This window comes from Pituophis catenifer, unplaced genomic scaffold (genome assembly GCF_029215685.1).
Source record: "Pituophis catenifer annectens isolate HBS135680 unplaced genomic scaffold, rPitCat1.0.hap2 SCAF_1, whole genome shotgun sequence".
NCBI classification, from domain to species: Eukaryota; Metazoa; Chordata; class Lepidosauria; order Squamata; family Colubridae; genus Pituophis; species Pituophis catenifer.
In genome coordinates, this window is record NW_027256881.1 from 13,378,258 (window position 1) to 13,403,397 (window position 25,140).

The window sequence follows — 25,140 nt, forward strand, 5'->3', positions numbered from 1 at the left end:
ACTTTTCTCTTCTTGTTAAAACGTAAGAGGACCTGCCAGACCAAAAGCCAATGCCCCAAAACTTGTCCAGGCTACTCACTCCAAATAAGAAGAGAAGAATAATTTTTTCTGTGATCTGGTTGTCTTTATGAGTAATCCACCGGGGGCTACAGGCTGATGATAGCAAAAGCAATCGCACTTAGACCTATATACCGCTTCACATGCTTTACTGCCCTCTCTAAGCGGTTTAGAGTCAACATATTGCCCCCAACAATCTGGGTCCTCATTTTACCAACCTCGGAAGGATGGAAGGCTGAGCCAACCTTGAGCCTGGTGGGATCTGAACTGCCAAATTGTAGGCAGCTGGTAGGCAGCAGAAGTAGCCTGCAGTACTGCATTCTAACCACTGCGCCACCGTGGCTCCTTGGTGATGCTAAAACTAGAGCTAAACTAGGACCAGGGCATTTCTTCTTCTGCCCTTTCAGCTTTCCTCAATGCTGCTCTCCTACCCCCAGGATAGAGAAGCAGTTTTAGCAGAAGTCTGTAATAACTCTGGTAGAAGTTCTTTGTCGAAAGGCAGATGAATGTGGACCACAGGTTTCCAACCTCTCAACATCTAAAGAGGAGCAGACTGAACAGAAGCCAGAGTTGTAGCCCTGTACTAATTGATACTACCATTTTTGGGTGAGGGGGCCTTTTGTTGGCCTGAGCACAGCATTTAGGTCTCCAACCTTGGCAACTTTAAGCCTGGCGGACTTCAACTCCCAGAATTCCTGAAGTTGAAGTCCGCCAAGACTTAAAGTTGCCAAGGTTGGAGACCCCTGATTTAGATAAAAATCTAAAGCAGGAACAGAAACTTCTAGTCAATGAAGTGATACAGTATTTATATTCATTATAATTATATTCATTATGTTCAAGTCCAAGATCCCAAAATACGATGCACACTTACCTTCCATTGCTTGTTTCATCTTGATCTTTTCTTCTGAAATGTCATTTGTTTCAATCATCTAAAGAAACATTTAAAAACCCCATAAACAAACAATATTGGGTAATATGAATTGAACGAAGAATGTGCAAATGTGCATACCTATCAGACCTTCTGGATAACACCTGAAATCAATTCTATTGGCGCGTTTCATATTTATGTCTATGTATGCCTTCAAATCAGTTTTGACTCCTGGCAATTGCCTGGATACGTTCCTGAAGCCTTCTTGGCAAGATTTTTCAGAAATGGCTTGCCATTGCCTTCTTCCTAGGGCTGAGAAAGAGCGACTGGCCCAAGATCACCCAGCTGGCTTTGTGTTTAAGCAGGACTAGAACTCCCGGTCTCCCAGTTTCTACTATGGTGCCTTAACCACTACACAAACTGGCTCTCTTCCATGTTTATATCTTCCACTGATTTATGACAGACATGGCCAGTTTTATACATACCCTTCAGTAAAGATCGAATGTTTTGCTTTTATCGTATCAAAGTAAATCTCATGAACTATTGAAACAAGCTTCATATCCTTTGAATGAATAAATGATGCATCTTAATAAAACATATATAAGCTTTCTCTCTTGCACGCAATCAAATTTTGTGGCTTGCAGCCAGGGGTGAAATGTAAAACCTGTTACTACCGGTTCTGTGGGCGTGGCTTGGTGGGGGGGGTAATGTGACTGGGTGGGCGTGGCCAACTTTTTTAAAAAAAACTTTTCAAAGCATTTTTTCTAATGCTTTGAAAAGCCTCTGCCAATCAGGAACTCAGCTGGGATCATCGGAGAGGCTCTTTAAAAAATGCCTCTCTGCCAATCAGGCAACTCAGCTGGGATCTCAGAGACTTTTCAAAGCATTTTTTTTACCACTTCTTTGGCCAAGAGGTTGCAGAAAAAAATTCTTTGAAAAACCTCTGATGATCCCAGCTGAGCCGCGCGATCATCAGATGCTTTTTTTTTTTTTTACTTTTAAAAGCATTTTTTCATCGGAAGAGGTTGTAAAAAAAATGCTTTTAAAAGTAAAAAAAAAAAAAAAGCCTCTGAGGATAGTGCGGCTCAGCTGGGCATGGGGGGGGGGGGGCGTAGGGATTTTTGCTACCAGTTCTCCGGACCACCCACCGCTATCGCTACCAGATCAGGCGATCTGGTCCGAACTGGGAGTATTTCACCCCTGCTTGCAGCAATCAAACCAGAAGTTTTGTAGCTAGCAGTTTATCACCTGTGGACTCAAACTGATCTATGAACCCTCAAAATCAGTTTCCTGTCTTAACAAAGCCATTGTTTCCAGCTTTAACAGAAGCTATATAATGTTAAATTCATTTCAAATCATGATTTCATAGCTTGCCTTATTCCAAAGTTGAGAAGCAGGGAGTCCTGGCATAGCATTACAGATAGTCCTCAATTTATTGCAGCCATTAAGCAAACCCCTTATCAATTTTGTGTGTCGGAAGCCAGCTGGGAAGTTGTAAATGGCAATCACATCACCCCGGGATGCTACAACTGGTGTAAAATACATGTAAGGCTGCCAAATGCTCCGATTTTGATCACATGATAGCGAGGATGCTGTTTCAGTCATAAATGTGAGGACTGGTCACAAGTCAACTTTTTCAGTGCCACTGTAACTTTGAATGGTTGCTAAATGAATGGTTGCAAGTTAATAGATATTTAAAGTTTGATTCCTTTCTCTAATGGATTCCACCAAGTTGAGATGACCGAATGCTTTCCTACCGCAACCATTTAGTTATGTTCAGAATAAGCTCTTTACAGTCCTCTCTATGTTACCATTGGCCTATTCTTTCCCTTATATCTTTCAATTTTTTCTTACTTTAATCCTTGAAATAGAATCTGGTATCTCCCTTTTTTGAAATGGCTTTTGACTTACTTCCCTACTATGCATTACAGCAGGGCTGTCAAACTCGCGGCCCGGATGCATCACACATTGGCCACGCCCAGTTTAGCCAAGGGGAAAAAAGTCGTGATATGTCATGTCACGTGACGACACTGTGATGACCCCTATTACAATGAAACCTCAGTGCTCTCTGAGCTTGGTTATTTTCTTGCAGACCTTTCATTACCCTAACTAGGTATCATCATCAGTGCTAATGATATTACCTGATTTGGTAATAAAACATCTGCAAGAAAACAACCAAGCTCGGAGAGCACCAGGGATCTCTGAAGGAGATCTACATAATTCTAAAAAATCCTTTGAATCTAAGAATTTGTCAGCAAAATATAATTTATGCTGTTTGAGTAACAATGTCATGAAAATGGCATAAATGGCATAAATATGATGTAATCATGCAAGTTATATAAATTACAATAATATATTATGATGCAAATGATAAATACAATTAAATTTGTCCACTGCGTGCCAATTCTGGAGAATCAAGATTTTATAGTAACCAAGATTTAAAGTGATCACCATTCCAGTCTGTTTTCCTTCTTCCTCCTATATATTTCCTCAATACTCTGAAATACTAAGTTCTCAAGAACTTACTTATCCTACCATACCTCAATTCATAAGGAAAAATAAATGTTGATTCATTAATTTATGAATTAAATATAGTAAACAAAGTAGAATCCTGAATGAAGATGTCCAAAGTCATTAATTAATCCACGTTCCTTGATGGTTGAACTTCCTTTTGAAGGAATTCAAGCTGCCTCACATAGTGGCCAGTTTGGAGGAAAAACATCTAGCTAACAGCTTAAGCTGTTTAAATGTTGCATTCTTTTACTTATATATTAATAAGTAAAATAAAGAACAAAAGAATAAAGATAGGGATCCATGGCAAATTTCTTTTAAAAAGCCAATAGCTACTCATGGACTCAAACACTCACATTGGTGGGTTGGGAAGGGTGGAGGGGCTCAGTGGAGTGCAATTTATTCTCTAACACAAGAACTTTCTCCTGTAACCGCTGAATCTCTTGTTTACTCTGAACCTCAGTTTTCTGCAGGGTCTCATAGTCCAGCATCTTTTTCTCAGCCAAGGAGATCTGCTCTTTCAAGAAAGCTATGGCTTGTGCCTGGTCTTTGTAATCACTGTGTAGCTTCTCCAGCTCATGAACTCTGAGGTCAGCATCTCGACACTTATCCTTCAAGTCCTGAAGTTCCATAAGCTGCTGGTTCGTTTTGGTTTCCAACTGGCTCTTCCAATTGTTGTCGCTTTCTTCCATTTCCTCCTTGACTTCTTGTACCTTCATCTTAAGGCTTTCCTTCTCTTTAATATGAACTGCCATCTCAATGTCATGCTTAGCTTTTAGGTTCTCCAGCTCTAACTGGTGCTCCAATTTGATGCTTTCTACTACAGCTTTCAGCTCCACTATTTCCTTATGCTGGCTGTCAGGGCCTGTGTTCAAAGTAGCCTTGAGGTCCTCCAATGACTTCTGATGGTCTGATGCTAACGTATCCAGCTTTGACTTCCAGTTGTCCATTAAGCCCATGTTCTCATTGGTGGCCTGCTGAACTTTTTGCTTGAGGTCCACAATTTCTTGGGAGTACTTTTCATTGAGAGCTTTCAACTTTTCAACCTCCTGCTGGTGCTTCTTCAAAGTCCTCTCATACTTCTCTTTCAGTTGGATACTCTCTTTCTGGTGCTCCTTGTTGGCTGAAAACAGCTGGTCACGTAAGCGGAGAGTTTCGGTCTGCAGGCCCAGGCTGTGATCTGGAGACTCTGGCTGATGGGAATTCTTTAAACATTGCCGCAACTCTTCAACCTCACTTTGCCTTAAGGTCAACTCTTCCTCGAGCTGAAGGATTCTTGACTTCTCTGCCACAGTAGTTAACTGAAAGAGATTATGAAAAGGATACAAGCATGTATTAGAATCAGTGCTTGCGTTTTCATATGCAGCTGTGGGTAACCTGCGGCCATCCAGTTGTTATTAGAATGTAGCTGACCATCATCCATCCAAAACCATTATCTAGGACTGATGGGAGTTCAACATCTGGATGGCTATAGTTTCCCTGAACCTGAAAATCCTAAGAGCTTCTTTACTCATTGTGGAAGCTTTCTCTTTTTAAAGTATATTACTGTATAATATGAGATCTTTTAGGGATGTATAAAGGTGTTAACGAACCCTTCCCAATCTAGTGCACGGCTAAAGTGCTGGACTACAACCTCCAGAATTCTGAATCTGTAACTACCAGAACATGAATGTAATAAAATGTTTATACAACATGGTCAACATTCTTTTCTGGGTTCTAAAAATACACTAAATTAGCAAATAGGCTGTGGTTACATTAGGTTACATCTTAACCATCTTGCCTAAATAAATTATGCAAATGTCTTTTGTGTTGGTATCGCTAACATCATATAGCCCGGAGAGAAGAGTGATTAAAAATATCTTAAGTAGAATACTGGAATTTTTTTTGCTACCAAATGTGTTAAAAAAGCTCTTAGATAAAGAATTTGCAACTTACAAATACCTATGCAGTAAAACAGATTCCATTATCTGAAGGTTTTAGATTTTCATTTTTGATTTTGCACCAGGGTAAATTTTCTTATTGAGCTTTTCTTTCTTTTCGAATTAAGACCATGTTCAGTTCTGTCTTTTGCCATTTTCTAGAAAGCAATAAGAAAAACTCTTTTGCCTAGAAACATCACTGCTTCTCCTTTAAAAAAAAATAGAAATGGTCTGTACACCAGTCTCCTATAATCTGGTGATCTCCAGATGGTGGGGGTGGAAATTTACAATCAGAATAGCCACTGGAAAAATGAGTGGAGATAAGACAACAAAGTTATGAAATGGCAGGATGGCGTGTACCAATTCAGATATCTGATGGAGACCACAGTTGAGATATTCGTGAAAATATGGATCTATATGGATACAGCTTCTCATGAGGAGAAAACTGGCAACCCAGGCAGGGATAAATATTCTCCCCTTGCTCTGCTTACTGGTAGTCCTCGACTTACAACAGTTCATTTAATGACTGTTCAGAATTACAATGGTACTGAAAAGTCACTTATCACCATTTTTCACACTTATGACTGTTGCAGCACCCTCAAAGTCATGTGCTCAAAATTCAGATGCTTGGCAACTGACTCATATTTATGTCCAGATTCACTTAACAACCGTGTTACTAACTTAACAACTGCAGTGATTCCCTTAACAACTGTGGCAAGTGACGTCATAAAATTCACTCAACAACGGTCTTGCTTAACAATACAAATTTTGGGCTCAACTGTGGGCGTAGGTCAAGGACTTCAATTTTGTACTTGAAACAAAGTAAAGCAACTTTTTCTTTTTTTCCTAATGCTACATCATTACCTATTTTGAAGTTTTTAAAAATTACTTCCTCAGGAAAAAGGGTTTCCTATCTTCTTCTCAAGCAGAATGTCTTTAGGAATGCTCTTGGTCTTATTTCTCAGCTCAGTTTTAAGTTAGGATTACTGTTAATGTTGGCTGGAGAGGTTGTATTCTGTGGCATCTTTTCCCACCACTCTGAAGCCTCCTTGGGTGCCCACATTTGCTAATCTGAAAAGTTCCCTAGGAAGAGCTCCTGCTGATGTTGTACCTTGGGATTCAAATATACAAAAGAATGAAGGCTATTGCTTAACGCATTGTAAGCCGCCCTGAGTCTCCGGAGAAGGGCGGCATATAAATCAAATTAAAAAAAAAAAAAAATAGAGGTATGAGAAGGCAGGAAGGCTAGTAATGTAGAACAAAAGGCAGGATACTGACATATACACTTTGGCCACATTGTAATTAAACAAATGCAAGCGTAACAACCCTTTATCCATAAGAATTTCAGTGATACCTCTTCCACTTTAAAAGAAATGTTTAAAAAGAAAATCTTTTTTTTCTCAGATTGAATGAGACTTGGTAGAAAATAATGCAGCCTCCCAAATTAGGATTCCATTGCACCACTGGTCTGATGCAACAATGCAACGTTTTGACCGTAATCTATTCCCTCTACTATCAACTCTGCAATCATCTTCACCACCTATAGATCAGCGTTTCTTAAAACTTGGCAACTTTAAGACGTATGGACTTCAACTCCCAGAACTCTTAAGCCAGCATGCCAGCCGGCTGGGGAACTCTGGGAGTTGAAGTCCATATGCCTTAAAAGTTGCCAAGTTTGAGAAACACTGCAGATGAAATACCTCAAGGCTTGAGAGTTAAGCAGGCATGCTGGGCAGCTTTTGAAAACTTACTCCTTCAGTCCCAGCATTCTCCATCTTGAAAACAAACCTTTTGTTCAGCATAGTGGACTGCTGAAAGTACAAAGTAAAGTAAGAAAATAAATAAATAAATGCCATCATTCTTGTCAGCTGATAATATCAGATTATTTTCATAAGGCTATTAAAAGGTGTTTCAACTCTCAACCCTAATCTGCTAAATTGGGTCATGTCAGATTTGGATTTGCTCAATTGTTCTATAGTCACTGACTCTTTGCTCACCGCGTAGTTTACCCTGGTGTAAAAGGATGTATCAGCCAACCAAACAGCCATCCTCCCTCCCTCCCTCCCTCCCTCCCACCTATGGGAATTGGTTAGAAGTTATTAACATAAATGTTCCAAAGGAATATGTAAGGAATGGTGCTGGATGTATAAGCAAACTGCTGACCATGGTTAATGTTTAATGATGGGCTTAGAAGCAGCTGGGAAACTGATGGAGCACAGCACATTCGGTTTATGAATCATGGTAAAAAGGAAATAAGAGAGAAATCTGGCAATAGGCGCTGCTCCACTGAATTGACTCCAATACTAGCTCTAAACACTTAAGAGTTGAAAGTTAGAGAAGGACACAAAAGTTCCTGATCCAAACTTCTGCTTAATAGAGGAACAGAATAGAATAACAGAGTTGAAAGGGACCTTGGAGGTCTTCTAGTCCAACCCCCTGCTTAGGCAGGGAAACCCTACACCACTTCAGACAAATGGTTATCCAACATCTTCTTAAAAACTTCCAGTGTTGGAGCATTCACAACTTCTGGAGGCAAGTTGTTCCATTGGTTAATTGTTCTAACTGTCAGGAAATTTCTCCTTAGTTCTAAGTTGCTTCTCTCCTTTTCACCCATTGCTTCTTGTCCTACCCTCGGGTGCTTTGGAAAATAGTTTGTCTCCCTCTTCTTTCAGGGCAGCCCCTGAGATATCGGAACACTGCTATAATGTCACCCCTAGTCCTTATTTTCATCAGGCTAGACATACCCAGTTCCAGCAACCATTCTTTATATGTTTTAGCCTCCAGGTCCTAATCATCTTTGTTGCTAAGGAAAATCAGAGCATCTCCCAAACAAGTACAAATTTGAAGTCACAGCAAGGGGGCATCTGCCTGTCGGTCACACAATAATGGATGTCACTGTTGAACTGCTCTTATGTCTCCAAAAGTTTGTCCTAGGGTTCATCTGAAATCTGCTTTCCTCTATCAAAATCTCATGAAATGTAATCCTGAGATGAGGATGGCTCTAAGCCTGTTGGTCTTTTGAAAAGTCTTAAAAAGGTCTCAGGGGTTGCCACAAAGAAGAGGGAGTCAAACTATTCTCCAAAGCACCTGAGGGTAAAACAAGAAGCAATGGGTGGAAACTAATCAAGGAGAGAAGCAATTTAGAACTAAGGAGAAACTTTCTGACATAGAACAATTAATAAGTGGAACAACTTGCCTGCAGAAGTTGTGAATGCCCCAACACTGGAAATTTTTAAGAAGATGTTGGATAACCATTTGTCTGAAGTGGTGTAGGGTTTCCTGCCTAAGCAGGGGGTTGGACTAGAAGATCTCGAGGTCCCTTCCAACTCTGTTATTCTATTCTATTCTATTCTATTCTATTCTATTCTATTCTATTCTATTCTATTCTATTCTATTCTATTCTATTCTATTCTAAAAACCTGGCAATATGCCTGAGTTCCAAGTATGTGAAGGGTTCTGTTTCCTGGCTTTTTTTTCTATACCAATGAATTATAACATCTCTTGGCTGCTATTTATATTTAATTTTTATTTATCTTATTTCATATTTTATTTCTTTTTTTGTATAGTGCTTTAGTTTTTTTTTTTATGATGGTTTGCAGCCTAGAGTCTGGTTTGAGGTGGATGGCTACACAAATTGAATAAACAAACACCAGAATCCAAAAAACAGACAAAAATACAAATGTAATCTTATTCCTTGGGGCAGCAGAAATTAAACCTTTGGCTCTTCCCATGTTTGCAGCAGCAGATCACAATGATTAGGTCACAGATGCTCATCTTTAAACAAGCCACATTATATTTTAGTGTGATCGATGAACCTTATCAAGAGAAGGAAGTTTCCTAAGCCAAATCCGACTCTCAACATGCTTTTCCTCTCTGAAAGTTTATTAATAAACAATGTAAATCACCCAAAATGTTCTAAAACATTCATTCATTCCCAAAGCATCCTTCTGGCAGAACCCAAAGGGCCAAGCTTTATTTCCCATAAAATTCCTCAACTGGTGAGAAGGAGCAAATCGGTTTTAAAACCAAAAATCTTAAGAACAGAGATCAATACATGGGGCTCCCCTTGAGGAGCACCCGGAGGCTCCAGCTGGCGCAGAGTGCGGCCGCGCGGGTGGTTATGGGAGCGACATGGCGTTCCCATGTAACACCTCTCCTGCGCGAGCTGCACTGGCTCCCGGTGGTCTTCCGTGTGCGCTTCAAGGTCTTGGTTACCATCTTTAGAGCGCTCCATGGCTTAGGACCTGGTTATCTACAGGACCGCCTGCTGCCACCAGTAGCCTCCCACCGGCTGGTACGCTCTCATAGAGAGGGGCTCCTCCGGGTGCCGTCGGCCAAACAATGTCGACTGGCGGCCCCCAGGGGGAGAGCCTTCTCTGTGGGGGTACCTACTATTTGGAATGAGCTTCCCCCGGAGATACGGAGGATCCCGGATCTACGCACCTTCCGCCGTGCTCTCAAGACCTTTTTATTCCATCAGGCTGGCCTGGCCTAATTTTTTCCCTTTTTTCCCTTTTTAAAACGCAAATTTTAATTCGTTCTTAATTTATTGGGGTGTTTTAAATTTGTCTTCGGCCAAATTGTTTAATTCGGTTTTATTCAGTTTTAAATTTTGTATTTATGTGTTTTTATCCTGTGGCTGTTCACCGCCCTGAGTCCTTTGGGAGTAGGGCGGTATACAAATCAAATAAACTAAACTAAACTAATACAGGCCTTTTAAGTTTCCCCTAATCTAGACAGTCAACATCTGGACAGAAGCAGTTACACAGATGACACTTTCCTACATAACAAAAGAGACATAGCTCTCCATTTTGAACAACAACTATGTTTTGGAAATTACTTCCTCTAGTATAGCCCTGTTTTATCCATATTGCTATTACCTTTTGTACTGATAATTTTTAGGGGGTTCTTTTTGGAGGGAAGAACGGGTAATAACAGCACAAATTGATTTATTTTTACTTATGTTGTTGAAGTTATATTCCAGTAGCTCGAGGCAAAATTATCATCCCCAGTAGCTCGAGGCAAAATTACAAATACTTAACAATAATTCAAATTCAATCTAACAAAATCATAAAAGAAAAAAAACACTAGGAGGAAAAACTCCAAACAACTATGTGAATAAGCTGCTTTCCCAGTTTTGTATATAGAGGTAATCACGAAAGAAACAAAGAAAAATTGAACCATTTTTTTGTATATATGACTCCTATGTCTAGTAACAAAACACCATACCTCCTTGATCACAACAGTGGCAAACTATGGATAAATCCTGACATCATCAGAGGTGAAAATCACAAATTAAAAATATTGCACATCATAAAGCCTTGTTTTCCTTTTAAAGATACTGCAGATTTCACAAAAGATTGATAGATAGGGTCAAAAACCAGTAGTTTTTGGTACAGTGGCTAACTTGGATTAGACCTGTGAGAGACCTGAGTTCCGGTTAACCTCACTCTCCATTAGAAATTCACTGGGTGACTTTCGGTTTCTCTCCTCTCTCAGCCAATATAGTATAGTGGTGATCATGCTGGACTAGGAGCAGGAGATCTCAGATCTAGAAGTTTCTCCAGAGACTTTGGGCCAATCCCAAGAGTCAATGTGGTATACCGCTGCAGGTGGTGATGTCAACCCTGAAGCTGACCTGACCGAAGCCATCTTGGAAGCTTCAGTGTTGCCACACTGAAGCTGAGGGATAGGGAGGAGGGATTTGAGATAGCTTGGGTTTTGTAGCCAAAACAAAATATGTTCTCTTGGGAACCAAGGACATTCTCACAACTGGTTGGAGGAAGGAGGAGGGATGTCACCAGGCGTTGTGATTGGACCATGTGACTGATGGTTTTGAGAAAGTGACAAACCTTTACTTTTAATTCAGTGGAAACTGCGGGAATCTTCAGAGTCGGTTTTCACCAGATCGGTGCCAATATGATATATCCAATAAAGCTATTCTTTGAGGAATCCACCTGCCTCAGTTTTGCTTGCTATGGGTCTATTACTTGGAACTCTGACAGGTGAACTATAGTACTCCTTGACTTTTAACCATTCATTTGGCAACCATTCAAAGTTCTGAAGAAAATGATGACCAGAATATATATCCCCACAGTCACGTGATCAAAATTTGGGTATTTACAACAACTGCAGTCCCTCAGGGTCATATGATTGGTAAAATTGGGCACAACTCACTTAACAACCGCCTTACTTAGCAACAGAGATTCCACAATTATGATCCAATTGTGGTCATAAATCAAGGACTATATGTACAAGAAACATGCCCCTTATTCTAATCTACCTTCAGCCATTAAAGTTCATAAGGGTCAGTCCTCCTCTCAGAGTTCAACCTATCTCCAGGGGATCCTGTCGTAAGGGTAAAGTAAAGAGAAGTCTCCACAGAATTACTTCAGTCTCTTGGAAGAAATCTAATAAAAATCTAATCTAATGAATAAACTTTTTTTTTTAAAAAAATGGTACCCAGAAGCTATGTCTAATTATGGGATTAAGCCAGTTGTGAAATGTAAAATTTGTTACTACCAGTTCTGTGGGCGTGGCTTGGTGGTGGTGGTGTAATATGACTGGGTGGGCGTGGTCAACTTTTTTTTTTTTAACCTTTAAAACCATTTTTACTACAACCTCTTTGGCTGAAGAGGTTGTAAAAAAAAATGCTTTTAAAACTTCTGACGATCCCAGCTGACTTGCCTGATCGGCAGAGGCTTTCTTTTTTTCTTTTTTAAAGCCTCTGATGATCCCAGCTGACGTGCCCGATCGGCAGAGGCTTTTTTTCTTTTTAAAAAACATTTTTTCTATAACTTCTTCGGCCAAAGAGGTTGTAGAAAAAATGATTTTAAAAGCCTCTGATGATCCCAGCTGAGCCATGCGATCATCAGAGGCTTTTTTTTTAACTTTTAAAAGCATTTTTTTCGGCCAAAGGGGTTGTAGAAAAAATGCTTTTAACATTTTTTAAAAAGCCTCTGATGATTGCGCGGCTCAGCTGGGCAATGGGGGGGGGCAGGGATTTTTGCTACTGGTTTTCCGAACCACCCACCTCCATCGCTACTGGATCGGGCAATCCAGTCTGAACTGGGAGCATTTCATCCCTGGATTAAGCATTATGAATGAACATACAACATCCTAGAAGACTTAAGGCCCAAATCCAGAATGCCTGGTTCTAGTTGCTGAGTGGGATTTTAATTTGGAAATTTCACATTTTTCTGAATCTTTTATAGGACTGAGGTACAACTGTCAAATTCCAAAACAGTCTAGAAAACAGAGCTATCTTGAACTTTCCTTGAAGTCTGATTTTTTTAGTTCATGTTGATGTCATGAGATACTATTAGTGTGCCTAAAGACCAATGTATGTATTACACTTATCTGCAGTTTGATTGGGCCTTTCAAATTCCCCGTTCCCTTGGATGACTCCATAGAGACAAAATCTGGGTCCCAGGCATGAAATACACTCAAGGCTTTGAATATGACTTGACGATACATGATAGACAGCACTTGTAAGCCTATTCTGAGCCACTACCCAAATGGGCAATTACATAGAATCCTCCTGTACTCTTAAAATCCAGGATTAAAAATGAGCAGGCTATTAGATTCAATTAGGATAGATGAAAAAGGCACACCAAAAAGAGATCTTCAAGGACCCAGCTTTATCCTAGTATCTAAAGCTGTCCCTTTGAATAAGAATCCTGACACCTAAATGCTTGTTTTTACCATGCTTTCCAAAATGCTGAACCTGCAGAGTTAAGTTATGATGCAGAATTCTGGGGGCCCAAGCAACTCTGCAATGGTGATGGGTGAATACAGCTTGCCATTTACCAAGTTACGTGCATGGAAAGAGCTGGCGAGGGGTTTCAGGTGAGGGGGAAAAAGGGGAATGAATTGTGCCTCCTCCTCCCTGCTTTCCAGTGGGGTGCAATGGTGAGGTTTGAGACAAAAGAACAGCCTCTTTCTTATTCATGGGATACCGCCATGAAGAGACATAACCGCTTGCAAAGCCAAGAGCCTATCATCAGGTAAATAGCTTTCTGTATTCAACCAATGATTATTGTTAAACTGGATGATGAGTGGCAAAGTTGGTCCAATCCAAATGATAGCATGAAAAGCTGCAGAATGGAAATCAAAGGAAGGGTTTGTCCAACAGACCAAGAAGGCAAAACTACGAAATGTTACCATCTCCAGAGAAACGGAGAAGAAAGAGATTGTGGAGAGCTGGGGGGGGGGTGGGGGGGAGAATTGCAAAACAAGATGTTAACATGAAACATGGAGGCTCAAATTAAAAAAAAAAAACTATGGGGGATTATCAACATAGCCAGCAAGCAATTGGATCTGCAGGCATTGGCTAGCATGAGGTGGGGCAGCAAAGGTGGTTGGGTGGATTACCCTGCTCTCCTCCAATTCTCTGAGAAGCTTTGCTGCCTGGGTCTTCTCAAACAGGAGGCTCTGTTCGAGCTCCCGTATTCGAGCATGCTCCAGCTGCGTCTGAGTCTGGTCACACATCAGGAAGGAAACCAAAGGAAGAAAAGAAAGCAAACAGGAGAGAACAAGGGAATAATAATAATCACAATGGAGATGCCTGCAAATTATCTTCTTCAGTATACAAAGTGAAGAAAGACAGTTTACACAATAGGGGTGGGGAGAAGGACCAGATTGGTAAAAGACAGGGACAGCCATCCACACAAGATGCAAAGGCGTGTGAATGCAACAATTTTGCAAGAAAGGCAGTTTTCAAATCAATCCTCTTCACAACTGCAAACACAGACACAAACTATTAAATGCATTGGTGTATTATCTCTCATGTCACAACTCCAGTTGAATTCCCCTCCCAAACAGCTCAAACAGCTGCTCCAGACAGTCTCCTCCAGTCAATTATTGGTCTAGAGACAAGACGCTCAGCCACAATTCATGTCAAATCCATCTTAAACGTCCCAAAGGTGTTTTTTCAAAAGGCAACTGGATGTTGATTTTTTCCTTGAAGATGTTGCGTTTCTCATCCAAGAAGCTTCTTTAGTTCTGAAGTCAGAACTGGATGAGAAGCAAAACAGCTTCACGGAAAAACAAAGTCCAGTTGCGTTTTGAAACAACCATGACCTGGATGACTGAGAATCTCCATGGGCATCCATTTTAGAAGGTCACTGAGGCTGGGAACTGCTGCCAACTCAGGCAGCTTTGCTTACCCCCCAAAATAATGATCCAAGAACCACTGAGTCAGATGCATTAGGGGAGCAGTTTTTGAAAAGCATTGATCTTAGAGGAGTCTCTTCTTTGCATCCATCCTAGTGCGCACAATCTATTTATCCAAGGGAGCATAACACAAAATTGATTGTGGCAATTTTTGTGCATTTGGACCACGAATGGAACATTAAAATTAGGATACATTAACTCAGTCTTATTTGTCCAGGTTAGACTGCCAGCAGATGTGCAGGAATGCTCTATTAATTGGTGCTTAACGTAATATGCATTCCCTTTTGAATTAAAACTAATTTTATACTTGGAAGAGATATGAGCAATTCCCTATATCAGCCTTCCCAAAGCTTGTGCCTTCCAGATGCGTGGGAACTGGGTTATCATGACTGCTAATGAATGAAGGGAGCTGAAATTAACACATCTAGAGCACAAGAGCATTTTACTTGGGAGCAAATCAATAGGGCTTAGTTCTAAGTGTTGGATGGTGTTGATAACCATTCAAAATAGTAAAACATCTCCTAAATCAATGATGGCTAACCGTTTTGCCATCGTGTGCCAGGAGTGGGGGGCAGGGGGTCAAGTGCATGTGCCCACACCCATAATTCTATGTGCCCCACCTCCGCACATGCGTGTGCGACCCCCCTGCTCCCCCCGCTCCTGGCACGTGATGGCCCGGTAGGCCCGTTTTTCCTCTCTCATCTGGCTCCAGAGCCTCTCTAGGCGTCTGGGGAGGGCGAAAATGGCCTACCCCCCTGGAGGTCCTTCGGAGGCCGAAAATGGCCCATTTGCCATTTACCTAGAGAGACTCTGGAGCAAGGTGAGAGAGAAAAACGGGCCTTCCCCACCATCCCCTGAGGCCCTCTGGAGGCAGGAAACAACCTGTTTCCCTACTTCTGATGGGCCCAGAAGGCCCAAAAATTAGCTGGCCGGCACGTGCATGCGCACTGGAGCTGAGCTCACATGCCCACTGATATGGCTATGGGTGCCACCTGTGGCACATGTGCCATAGGTTCATCATCATGGTCCTAAGTGAATACAAGAAACCTGTTGGGTTTTGCTGAAATAAGAGTTTACAAAGAGGAATAAGCTGGATGTACCATTTTCCCTACTTACTAGGACTCAAACAGATTGTTTAAATTAGAAATAAAACTAGAATAAGGAAATGCCCATATGTGATCTTCACTGTTGCTTGTGATTTGATCTGCACACTAATTTACTGAGTGAAACAAGTTCCAGAATCGTTCAAACTAAGCAAATAAAAATTGGAACCCCTCTTTTCAGTGACTGACTATAAAAACAGACTAGTCGTATTCTCTATGGGACACCCTGCGACATTGTTTTGCCTTTGCCATTCTGCAAAACACACGTAAGAGCCCACATTAGCCGATCAACTTAATTTATTAAAAGACAAGGAGATGACAGGGAATCAGTGCAGAGGAGATCATCAATCCTTCGGGCTAGTGTATAAATTCTAATAAAGAAAGGCCATGCTGTCGATTACCTCCAAATCTCCCTTTGTAATAGATTCTTCCTCAACTCGGAACTGCAAATCCTCTACCTTCCTGTAAAAGAAGAGAAAAGTAAGAAGAAAGCGATGACTTGGTAAAATTTCCAAAGTTATTACATCCACTCTCTTATACCATGTAGCTCAGATTGTGAAATGGAACTCAAACAAGCTGATTTATTGCTGTTTATAGAATGACTGTTTATAGAATGACTATAAGAGACATGGTGGCTCAGTGGCTAAGACGCTGAGATTGTCGATCGAAAGGTCGGCAATTCAGCGGTTTGAATCCCTAGTGCCGCGTAACAGGGTGAGTTCCCGTTACTTGTCCCAGCTTCTGCCAACCTAGCAGTTCGAAAGTTAAAAAATGCAAGTAGAAAAATAGGGACCACCTTTGGTGGGAAGGTAACAGCGTTCCGTGCGCCTTTGGCGTTTAGTCATGCCGGCCACTTGACCACAGAGACATCTTTGGACAGCGCTGGCTCTTCGGCTTTGAAACGGAGATAAGCACCGCCCTCTAGAGTCGGGAACAACTAGCACATATGTGCGAGGGGAACCTTTACCTTTTACCTTATAGAATGACCATCATTCCTAATGTCCTTTTTTTTTTTGGTCTCTTTGAGTCAATGTTGTCTCCTGGTGACTGCTTGGACAAATCCCTGCAGTTTTTTGGGCAAGATTTTGGAAGTGGTTTTCATTGCCGCCTTCCTAGGGCTGAGAGAGAGTGACTGGCCCAAGGTCACACAGCTGGCATTATGCCCAAGCCAGAACAAGAATTCTCAGTCTTCTAGTTTCTAGCCTGATGTCCTAACTGTGACACTAAGCTGGCTCTCTCCTACTTCCTAGCACATTACAGGTCATCCTTGGTTAACGACCACTTGTTCAGTGACTGTTCAAATTTGGGAGAGTGTTGAATAAGTGGTACAGGCAGTTCTCGACTTACAACAGTTTATTCCGTGACTGTTCAAAATAACAACGGCGCTGAAAAAAGTGACTTCTGACTGTTTTTCACACTTATGACCATTTGCAGCATCCCCATGGTCATGTGATCAAAATCCAGAGTCTTGTCAACTGGCTCATATTTATGACAGTTGCAATGTCCTGGGGGTCACATGATCCCCTTTTCTGACCTGACAAGCAGTCAAATAACTTAACAACTCTATAATTAATTTAACAACTGCAGAGATTCATTTAACAATGGTGGCCAGACAGATCGTAAAATGGGGGAAATCCAGTGATGGTATTCAGTTGGTTCTATCCGGTTCGGGCAAACCAGTAGCAGTGGTCATAACATATCGTTTTTGATGCTCTGCACATGCGCGGAAGGCCCTGCACATGTGCATAGGTGGCACCTGAGCGCAAAGTGAGTGCGCGCGTACACATACACATACATTTGCGAACCAATAGTTAAGGTAAGTGAATACCACCCCTGGGCAAAATTCACTTAACAACTGTATCGTTTGACAATGGAAAATTTGGGTTCAATGCTGGTCGTTAAGTCGAGGACTACCTATACCTCTGACTGGTACTTGGAATTCAGGCCACTGCAACATTCCCATGGTCCTGTGATTGCAATTTGGGTGTTCAATACTGTTTTGTTCAACAACCAAGATTCCAGTCCCAATTGTGGTTGCCAAGTCAAGGACTACCTGTAATCCGCTTCAATACTAATACATTGTCACCAACAGCAATAGCATTTATATACCGCTTCACAGTGCTTTACAGCCCCTCTAAGCGATTTATAGAGTCAGTATATGGCTCCCAACAATCTGGTCCCTCATTTTACCGACCTCAGAAGGATGGAAGGCTGAGTCAACTTTGAGCCAGTGAGAATCAAGCTGCTGGCAGTCAGCAGAATTAGCCTGCAATACTGCATTCTAACCACTGCGCCACCAAGCTTGATTATTTGCCTTTTCCTAAGCAAACAAGCCATATTTCACATCCGTTCTGTTTTCAACTCCCCAACCCTCAAACTGTGGATACCTTTTCTCCTCTTCTAACTGGTTCAGCAATTCTATTTTCTCCTTCTGCGCTCCATCCAGCAAGGCTCGTGCTCTCTGCAAATTTCCCTCGGTTTCCGTTATATACTAAAAATGAAACAAAAAAGAAAACCCAATCAATTTTTCAGCATTATACCAGATTACACACAGACATAATTTCACTACTCTTACACCTTTTATTCTTGCTCATTAAGAAAAGGAAATGACCAAAATAAATGAACCTGGCAAACATTACTTTCCCATAGGATTTTACCTATCTTCTGCCCTCCCCCCATCCCCCCCCCAGGAGTTCAGGCAATTCCCCATCATGATGCCAACCAGAATTGGGGCATATTTACCTAACAGTTTTATTCAACATCTAAGAATTTCTGCAGAAATTGCCTGATATCAGGTCTAAAAGTCCACCTGCAGCCTGTGTGCATGCACAAATAATACATGTGGTTTATGGAAAAGCATAATCTCAATCAGAACAATAGCAGATAGGTTTAATCTACATCAGGGGTGTCAAATTCAAATTCACTGAAGGCCGCATCAAGGTTGTTTTTGACCTCGGGGGCCGGGGTGGGTGTGGCCAGCTTGATGTCACTTGTGTCGGGGGCATCTGTGGTGTCCCGAGTGCTCTGCCAACAAAAACGGGCTCTCCTTCGCTGTTTCCAGGGCAGCCCTGTGAGCCAGATCTAAGCACCCCACGGGTCAGATCCGGCCCGCAGGCCTTGAGTTTGATACCCCTGATCTACATAGACAAGGCTGATGGCAGCAGGTGACCAAAATCTTTTATACTCCTGTACTGGTTATATAAAGTGCTCCATGGCTTAGGGCCAGGGTACTTACGGGACCGCCTTCTGCCACCAATAGCCTCCCACCGGCCAGTTCGCTCCCACAGAGAGGGCCTCCTCAGGGTGCCGTCGGCTAGACAATGCTGGCTGGCGACCCCCAGGAGGAGAGCCTTCTCTGTGGTGGCAACTACCCTTTGGAACAATCTACCCCCAGAGATACGAGTGATCTCCGACCTCCGGACTTTTCGTCGGGCCCTAAAAACTCATCTCTTTCAGTTAGCCGGTCTCTCTTGATTTTATGATTTTATGGTTGATTTTAAATTTTGATATGGATTTTAAATTGATAAATTTTAAACTATGGGCCAAATTTAATTATTTTAAATCTATTTTTAATTGTACTTTATGTATAAATGTTTTATTTTGGCTGTTCACCGCCCTGAGTCCGAAAGGAGAAGGGCGGTATAGAAATTTGAATAATAAATAAATAATAAATAAATAAATATAAGTAGTCCTCAACTTACAACCATCTGTTTGAAGTTACAACAGCACTGAAAAAAAGTGACGTATAACCATTTTTCACATTTACAACCGTTGCAGCACCCCCTATGGCTGTTGTGGCCCATCAGCGGCCTGTGCAGCTAGTAGCTGATTCCAACAGCGAGGAGGCTGGTGTGGTGCTGCGCCAGCAGGCTGTGCAGCTGGCACTCGAGTCGGACAATGAGGAGGATGGAGAAGATGTGGTGCCAGAGGCGGGGATTCAGCCAGGGCCTTCAGAACCTCCAGAAATTTCCATAAGTGAAGAGGAAGAAGAGGAGGAGCCTCTTCTTGATGCACAGGCGCACAGAGCTGCCAAAAGGCAGGAGTGGCTCCTCAGGAGGAGGTCTCCTCAAGAGTAAGGCTTGGGGCTAATTGGCCACTCCCTTAGCCTATTTAAGGAGGAACGCCGACTGAGGCAATTTGCAGGGAACAACTTAGTTCACTCTCCTTTGCGTCTTGATCTTAGTTCTTTTATCAGTTTCCTGCAAATTGCTTCTGGGCTTTCTGCCAATCCTAGAAAGATTACGATTATTTCTTCTTTGGATTCTTGTAGGTTGTTAAGAAAGTTAATTAACAGCCTTTGTTTGAAAAAGACTGATTTAATTTAGTAAGCTAAGGTTTGTACAGACTTTGTGTGTGCTGCATTCTTTGGGGTCCGTAGCTGGGGCAGAACAATGACAGGGGTCTCCAACCTTGGCAACTTTAAGACTTTTGGAGTTTGCTGGCTGAGAAATTTTGGGAGTCTAAGTCCATAAGTCTTAAAGTTGCCAAGGTTGGAGACCCCTGCCCTATGGTCACGTGATCAAAATTTGACCACTTGGCAACTGGTACATATTTGCTGATGGTTGCAATGTCCCAGGGTCATGTGACCACTTTTTATGGTGATCCTCACTATGACCTTCTGACAAGCAAAGTCATTGGGGAAGCCAGATTCACTTAACAACTGTGTGATACAACTGTGTTAACAACTAACCCTAACAACTGCAGTGATTCCACTTAACAACTGTGGCAAGAAAAGTCATAAAATGAGGCAAAATTCATTTAACAACTGTCTCACTTAGCAACATAAATTTTGGCTCATTGTGGCCATCAGTTGAGGACTACCTGTACTCTGTTTAGGGCTAGGTTTCCTGATCTTGGCAACTTCCAGCTTGCTTTAGGTAAAGCTGGGTGAATACCAAATAACAAATGATTATTTCTGCTAATAATGATTGACCTATTTTGTGCTTGCAAACCAAAGTCATACTTAGTGCTTAATAATGAATAATTCATAGTGTTATAAATCAGATGCTTTTCCTTCGTGGTTTTTTGTCAACCTTCTCAGTAGGTCTGACAGGAAACACAACCAGAGAAACCAATTCTACTTTATTGTAAAGCTACATTAACAGAATCTTGCAAGTCTGAAATTACAGTTCTCCTGCCATCTCCTTTACAGCCTGAGATCTTGGAAGGTCCCTTCTGAGCCTCTTTCTCTGTCCTTTATGTATCTGTATGCTATATGTCTTATATGACCATTCCCTAGGCCAGGGGTCAGCAACCCACGGCTCTGGGGCCGCATGTGGTTCTTTCATCCCTCTGCTGTGGCTCCCTGTTTCTAGTCAGCTCCACAATTGATAGGGCTTTCGGTTAGGACAGGCAGAGGAAAAAGGACGCAGCGCTAGGAGCAGGGGTGAAATGCTCCCGGTTCGGACCGGATCACTCGATCCGGTAGCGATGGAGGCGGGTGGTTCGGAGAACCGGTAGCAAAAATCCCCGCGCCCCCCCCCCTCCATGCCCAGCTGAGCCGCACAATCATCAGAGGCTTTTTTTTTTACTTTTAAAAGCATTTTTTCTACAACTATGGCTGAAAAAATGCTTTTAAAAGTAAAAAAAAAAAAGCCTCTGATGATTGCGTGGCTCGTCAAAGGCATTTAAAAGAAAAAAAACCCTTTTTTTCTTTTAAATGCTCTGACGATCCAAGCCGAGTTCCCTGATCGTCAGAGCCTTTTGAAAACATTTTTTTACAACCTCTTAGCCGAAGAGGTTGTAGAAAAAAGTTTTTTTTAAAAAAAAAATTGGCCACGCCCACCCAGTCACATTACCCACTACCACCACCAAACCACGCCCACAGAACCGGTAGTAAGAAATTTTAGATTTCACCCCTGGCTAGGAGATTATGATGGGGGAACTGGAGTTCCGGTTGGCTCCAGAATTGAACGGGGGCTTCCGGTTAGGACCTTTGTGGCTCTTTGAGTGTTTAAGGTTACCGACCTCTGCCCTAGGCAGCATCTCTTCCCCCATCTCTCAAGGTCATTCCCACATACCATTACACTTCCTGTTTGGTTCTCACCTGCACAGGTCTACCTACCTGCTCATGCTGAGCCTTCAAGATGGCAATCTCCTTCTCCACCTCACATATGCGGCTGGTTGCCTTAGCAACTTCAGCACGCTCCAGGTCACGCTCAGCCAGGAGCTGTTCGATGTGCTGCTGCTTCTCCTTCAATGCTTCCTGAAGGGCTGTCGTGCCAGAGATCTTCCGGGCATAACGAGAAGAGGTCTCGGTCAGCTGCAGAAGGAGCATTGGAAAACCACAATGGAGAAAATTCAGTTAGCCACTTCCTGTCTTTTAACATTGCTGCAAAATTGAGCATCAAAATACAGCCTGAACACATAAATGCATTTAAACTGGGCAGGATGAGCTCTTTCCTACCTAATCTGTTCTCAAAACCAACCACTATCATATCGGGTTTTAGATGAAGAACTGAGGAGAGAAATGAAAATGGTGTTGGTGCCAGTCAGGGCAAGAAAGCAGACTCAACAATTGAGTTCACACAATGCACTGTGATAAAAGATGCCTTTGATGGGTTTTTGCTTTAAATGTCATGTGACTCCAGCCACTGTGGTTTGGAAATCCTGATTTATGGCTTAGAATTCTCTGTGACCTCAGCCAATTATGATTTAAAACATAGTTAACAGGAAATGGCTCAATGCCATGTATGAACCCCAGTCACCATTTCCCCTTTGATCATACTGCCAAACAATGGCAGTTGATGGAGGCCATCTTGGAGGCACCAACAGGGCTGTAGGTCCCAGCTTGTCAATCTGTCTTTCAAAACTGTGCGTTTCTGAGAGAAAAAAACAATCATAAGTGAATAGTGTTTTTCAACCTTGGCAATTTGAAGATGTGTGGACTTAACCCCCAAAATTCCTCAGCTAGCATGCTCACTGGGGAATTCTGGGAGTTGAAGTCCACTGCTCCTTCTTCTTCTTGTGCTATATCCGTCATCGGATGTTGGCAATCATGTTGGTGATCCTATTTTTATCAACAGCCGCATGAAAAAGTGCTGCTGAGTTTTGTCCAAACCAATCCCTTAGATTTTGAAGCCATGATGTTCTTCTTCTGCCTGGACCTCATTTGCCTTCAATCTTTCCTTGGAGGATTAAGTGACGTATGCCATATTTTTCTGGGTGTCGCATCACATGTCCAAAATATTCGCTTTTTTTATGGTTTGATGATTTCCCTTGGCTTTCCCAGGTGGCTTATCACCTCCTCCTTTCTGATTTTGTCAACCCAACGTATATGTAACAGCTGCCTGTAAATCCACATTTCAAATGCTTCTAGTCTCTTCAAGTGGCTTTCTGTCAGAGACAAACTCTCCACTCCATAGAGCAGGATTGAAAAGAGGTAGCATCTGACAAACTTGATTTTCAATCTTATGTCGTTGGAAGTCCACACATTTCCAAATCGCTAAGGCTGAGAAACATTGTTATGAGATATACCATATATATATATATATTTTTTAATTTGATTTATATGCCGCCCTTCTCCGGAGACTCAGGGCGGCTTACAGTGCGTTAAGCAATAGCCTTCATACTTTTGTATATTTATACAAAGTCAGCTTATTGCCCCCACAAACTGGGTCCTCATTTAACCTACCTTAGAAAGGATGGAAGGCTGAGTCAACCTTGAGCCTTGGAGAGATTCGAACCAGCAGTAAATTGCAGGCAGCTATTTGAGCAAAAGTCCTTGTATCATCTCTCTCAACTAATGGGAAGGGAATTGGAAACTCAGTGATGCTAGGGCTTGAATGATCACTGAAAAGGTGTTTTAGAAAAAGGACAAATGACACATATACGTTATGACCAGGGGTGGGCTTCAGATACTTTAGCAATGGGTTCGCTGCCCTGTTGTTGGGTGGGTGTGGCCATGGCCTAGTCGACCATCTGCACCACGATGGGGGGGGGGGGTTCACCCTCCCCAGGCTCCCGAGGCTTTGCTTGAGCCTCCAGGAGGGTAAAAACTGCTTCTCCCGGGGTCCGGAGGCCCTTCGGAGGCTGGAAACAGGCCCATTTCAGGATTTCCGGAACCTCTGGTAGGCCCGGTTTTTGCCCTCCCAGACTCTCTGTGCAGCCTCTGCACTTACCTGGAATGATGAACGGGCCACGTGGAGACTCCTGGGAAGGGTGGGGCAGGAGGGACAGGGTGGGCGTGGCTAGCCAGGGGTGGCATTTGAGGATTCGTTGAACCCCGGCGATGCTTACTAGAGGATTGCCCTGCGGAATCCCCAGGAGCCCATCCCTGGTTATGACATCATTCCCCACATCTGTTACGATTGCGTAATTCATGGTATGTGCATGATTACACCATGATGCATGAGATATTATCAAGGCTTGTTCCAAAACTCTATAAGGTGAACCTTACCAGTCCACTCCGGCTAGGCCTTCCCCCTACGGAGGAGGCCACGGAACTGACAGAGCTGATAGACGAACTGCTGGGACTGTGGGTCAAGGCTGAGACACCCATGGCCATCCTCTTACTTTTCTTCGCTTTGGCTGGGCTGGTGGATGGGAACCCAATCCGGATGACCTTATGGATAGGAGCAAAGAGGCCAAATTTTGGCGGGCACTGAAAATATCTGGAGACGAAAGAAGGAAGTGATTTTCAGCTATTTTCCAGCGTAAAACATTTCCAGTTTCACATTCTCTTCTCTACTGTGTGCATCAGTTATGAATTTAACATGCTTCACAGACATCAGCCAAACTGAGAACATACAACCCTTTTTGGATTGTGAGCCATGAGTGGGCGGACCAGGTCAAAGAAGCTTGATCTGATTAAATAAAATTAAAGTTAAACCCAGCTAATGGAATGACTCCCTGTGCATTTAATGATTTCTTCTTCAATCATATTAAAAAGTTGAAGAGTGATTTTTTTGAACAATTGTAAATCCATTATCAAAACCCAACTCAGCTTTATGGATAGATAAAATAAACCATAAACTCAGTATGTGGATTTATTTACAGCCGACGCTCCTCTCTTTGTTGAATCTATATTCACCCTCTTCTTTGTCCTTAAAGTGTGACATCTGATGCAAAGATCACCAGGATCAGAGCTTCTGGGTTATAATTATGTACGGCTGATTTTACCCTTCCAAGAGACACCAAAGAGGCTATAATTTACAAATATAATGTGCAGGTATTTCAAAAGGAAACAAAAACTATTTTAAAAATACCTGATAACTGAAACCCTACAGTACAATGAACTTGCTACAATGCCCAATAAAGCATAATAATGAAGGTACACACAGATAGTCCTTCACTTACAACCACAATTGAACCCAAAACTTCCATTGCTAAGCAAGACAGTTGTTAAGTGAGCTTTGCCCCATTTTATGACCTTTTTCCACTGCAAATCACTGCCGTTATTAAGTAAATAATGCAGTCGTTAAGCAAATCTGGCTTCCTCCATTGATTTTGCTTGTCAGAGGTCAACTGGCAAGGTTACAAATAGTGCTCATGTGATCCCAGGACAATG

At 42.2% G+C, this 25,140-nt stretch overlaps 1 protein-coding gene across 1 annotated transcript in view; it reads right to left on the bottom strand.

Annotated features, from left to right (window-relative positions):
* Positions 1 to 25,140, bottom strand: part of CLIP2 (CAP-Gly domain containing linker protein 2) — a 98,100-nt gene that overhangs the window by 14,639 nt on the left and 58,321 nt on the right. Inside the window, exons 5-11 of the mRNA XM_070945659.1 lie at positions 24,031 to 24,244; positions 21,697 to 21,894; positions 18,020 to 18,123; positions 16,034 to 16,094; positions 13,729 to 13,833; positions 3,793 to 4,737; positions 929 to 986 (exon numbers count right to left, since the gene is read on the bottom strand). Of these exons, the coding sequence (XP_070801760.1) occupies positions 929 to 986; positions 3,793 to 4,737; positions 13,729 to 13,833; positions 16,034 to 16,094; positions 18,020 to 18,123; positions 21,697 to 21,894; positions 24,031 to 24,244 (1,685 nt within the window). The remainder of the gene's footprint in view (positions 1 to 928; positions 987 to 3,792; positions 4,738 to 13,728; positions 13,834 to 16,033; positions 16,095 to 18,019; positions 18,124 to 21,696; positions 21,895 to 24,030; positions 24,245 to 25,140) is intronic.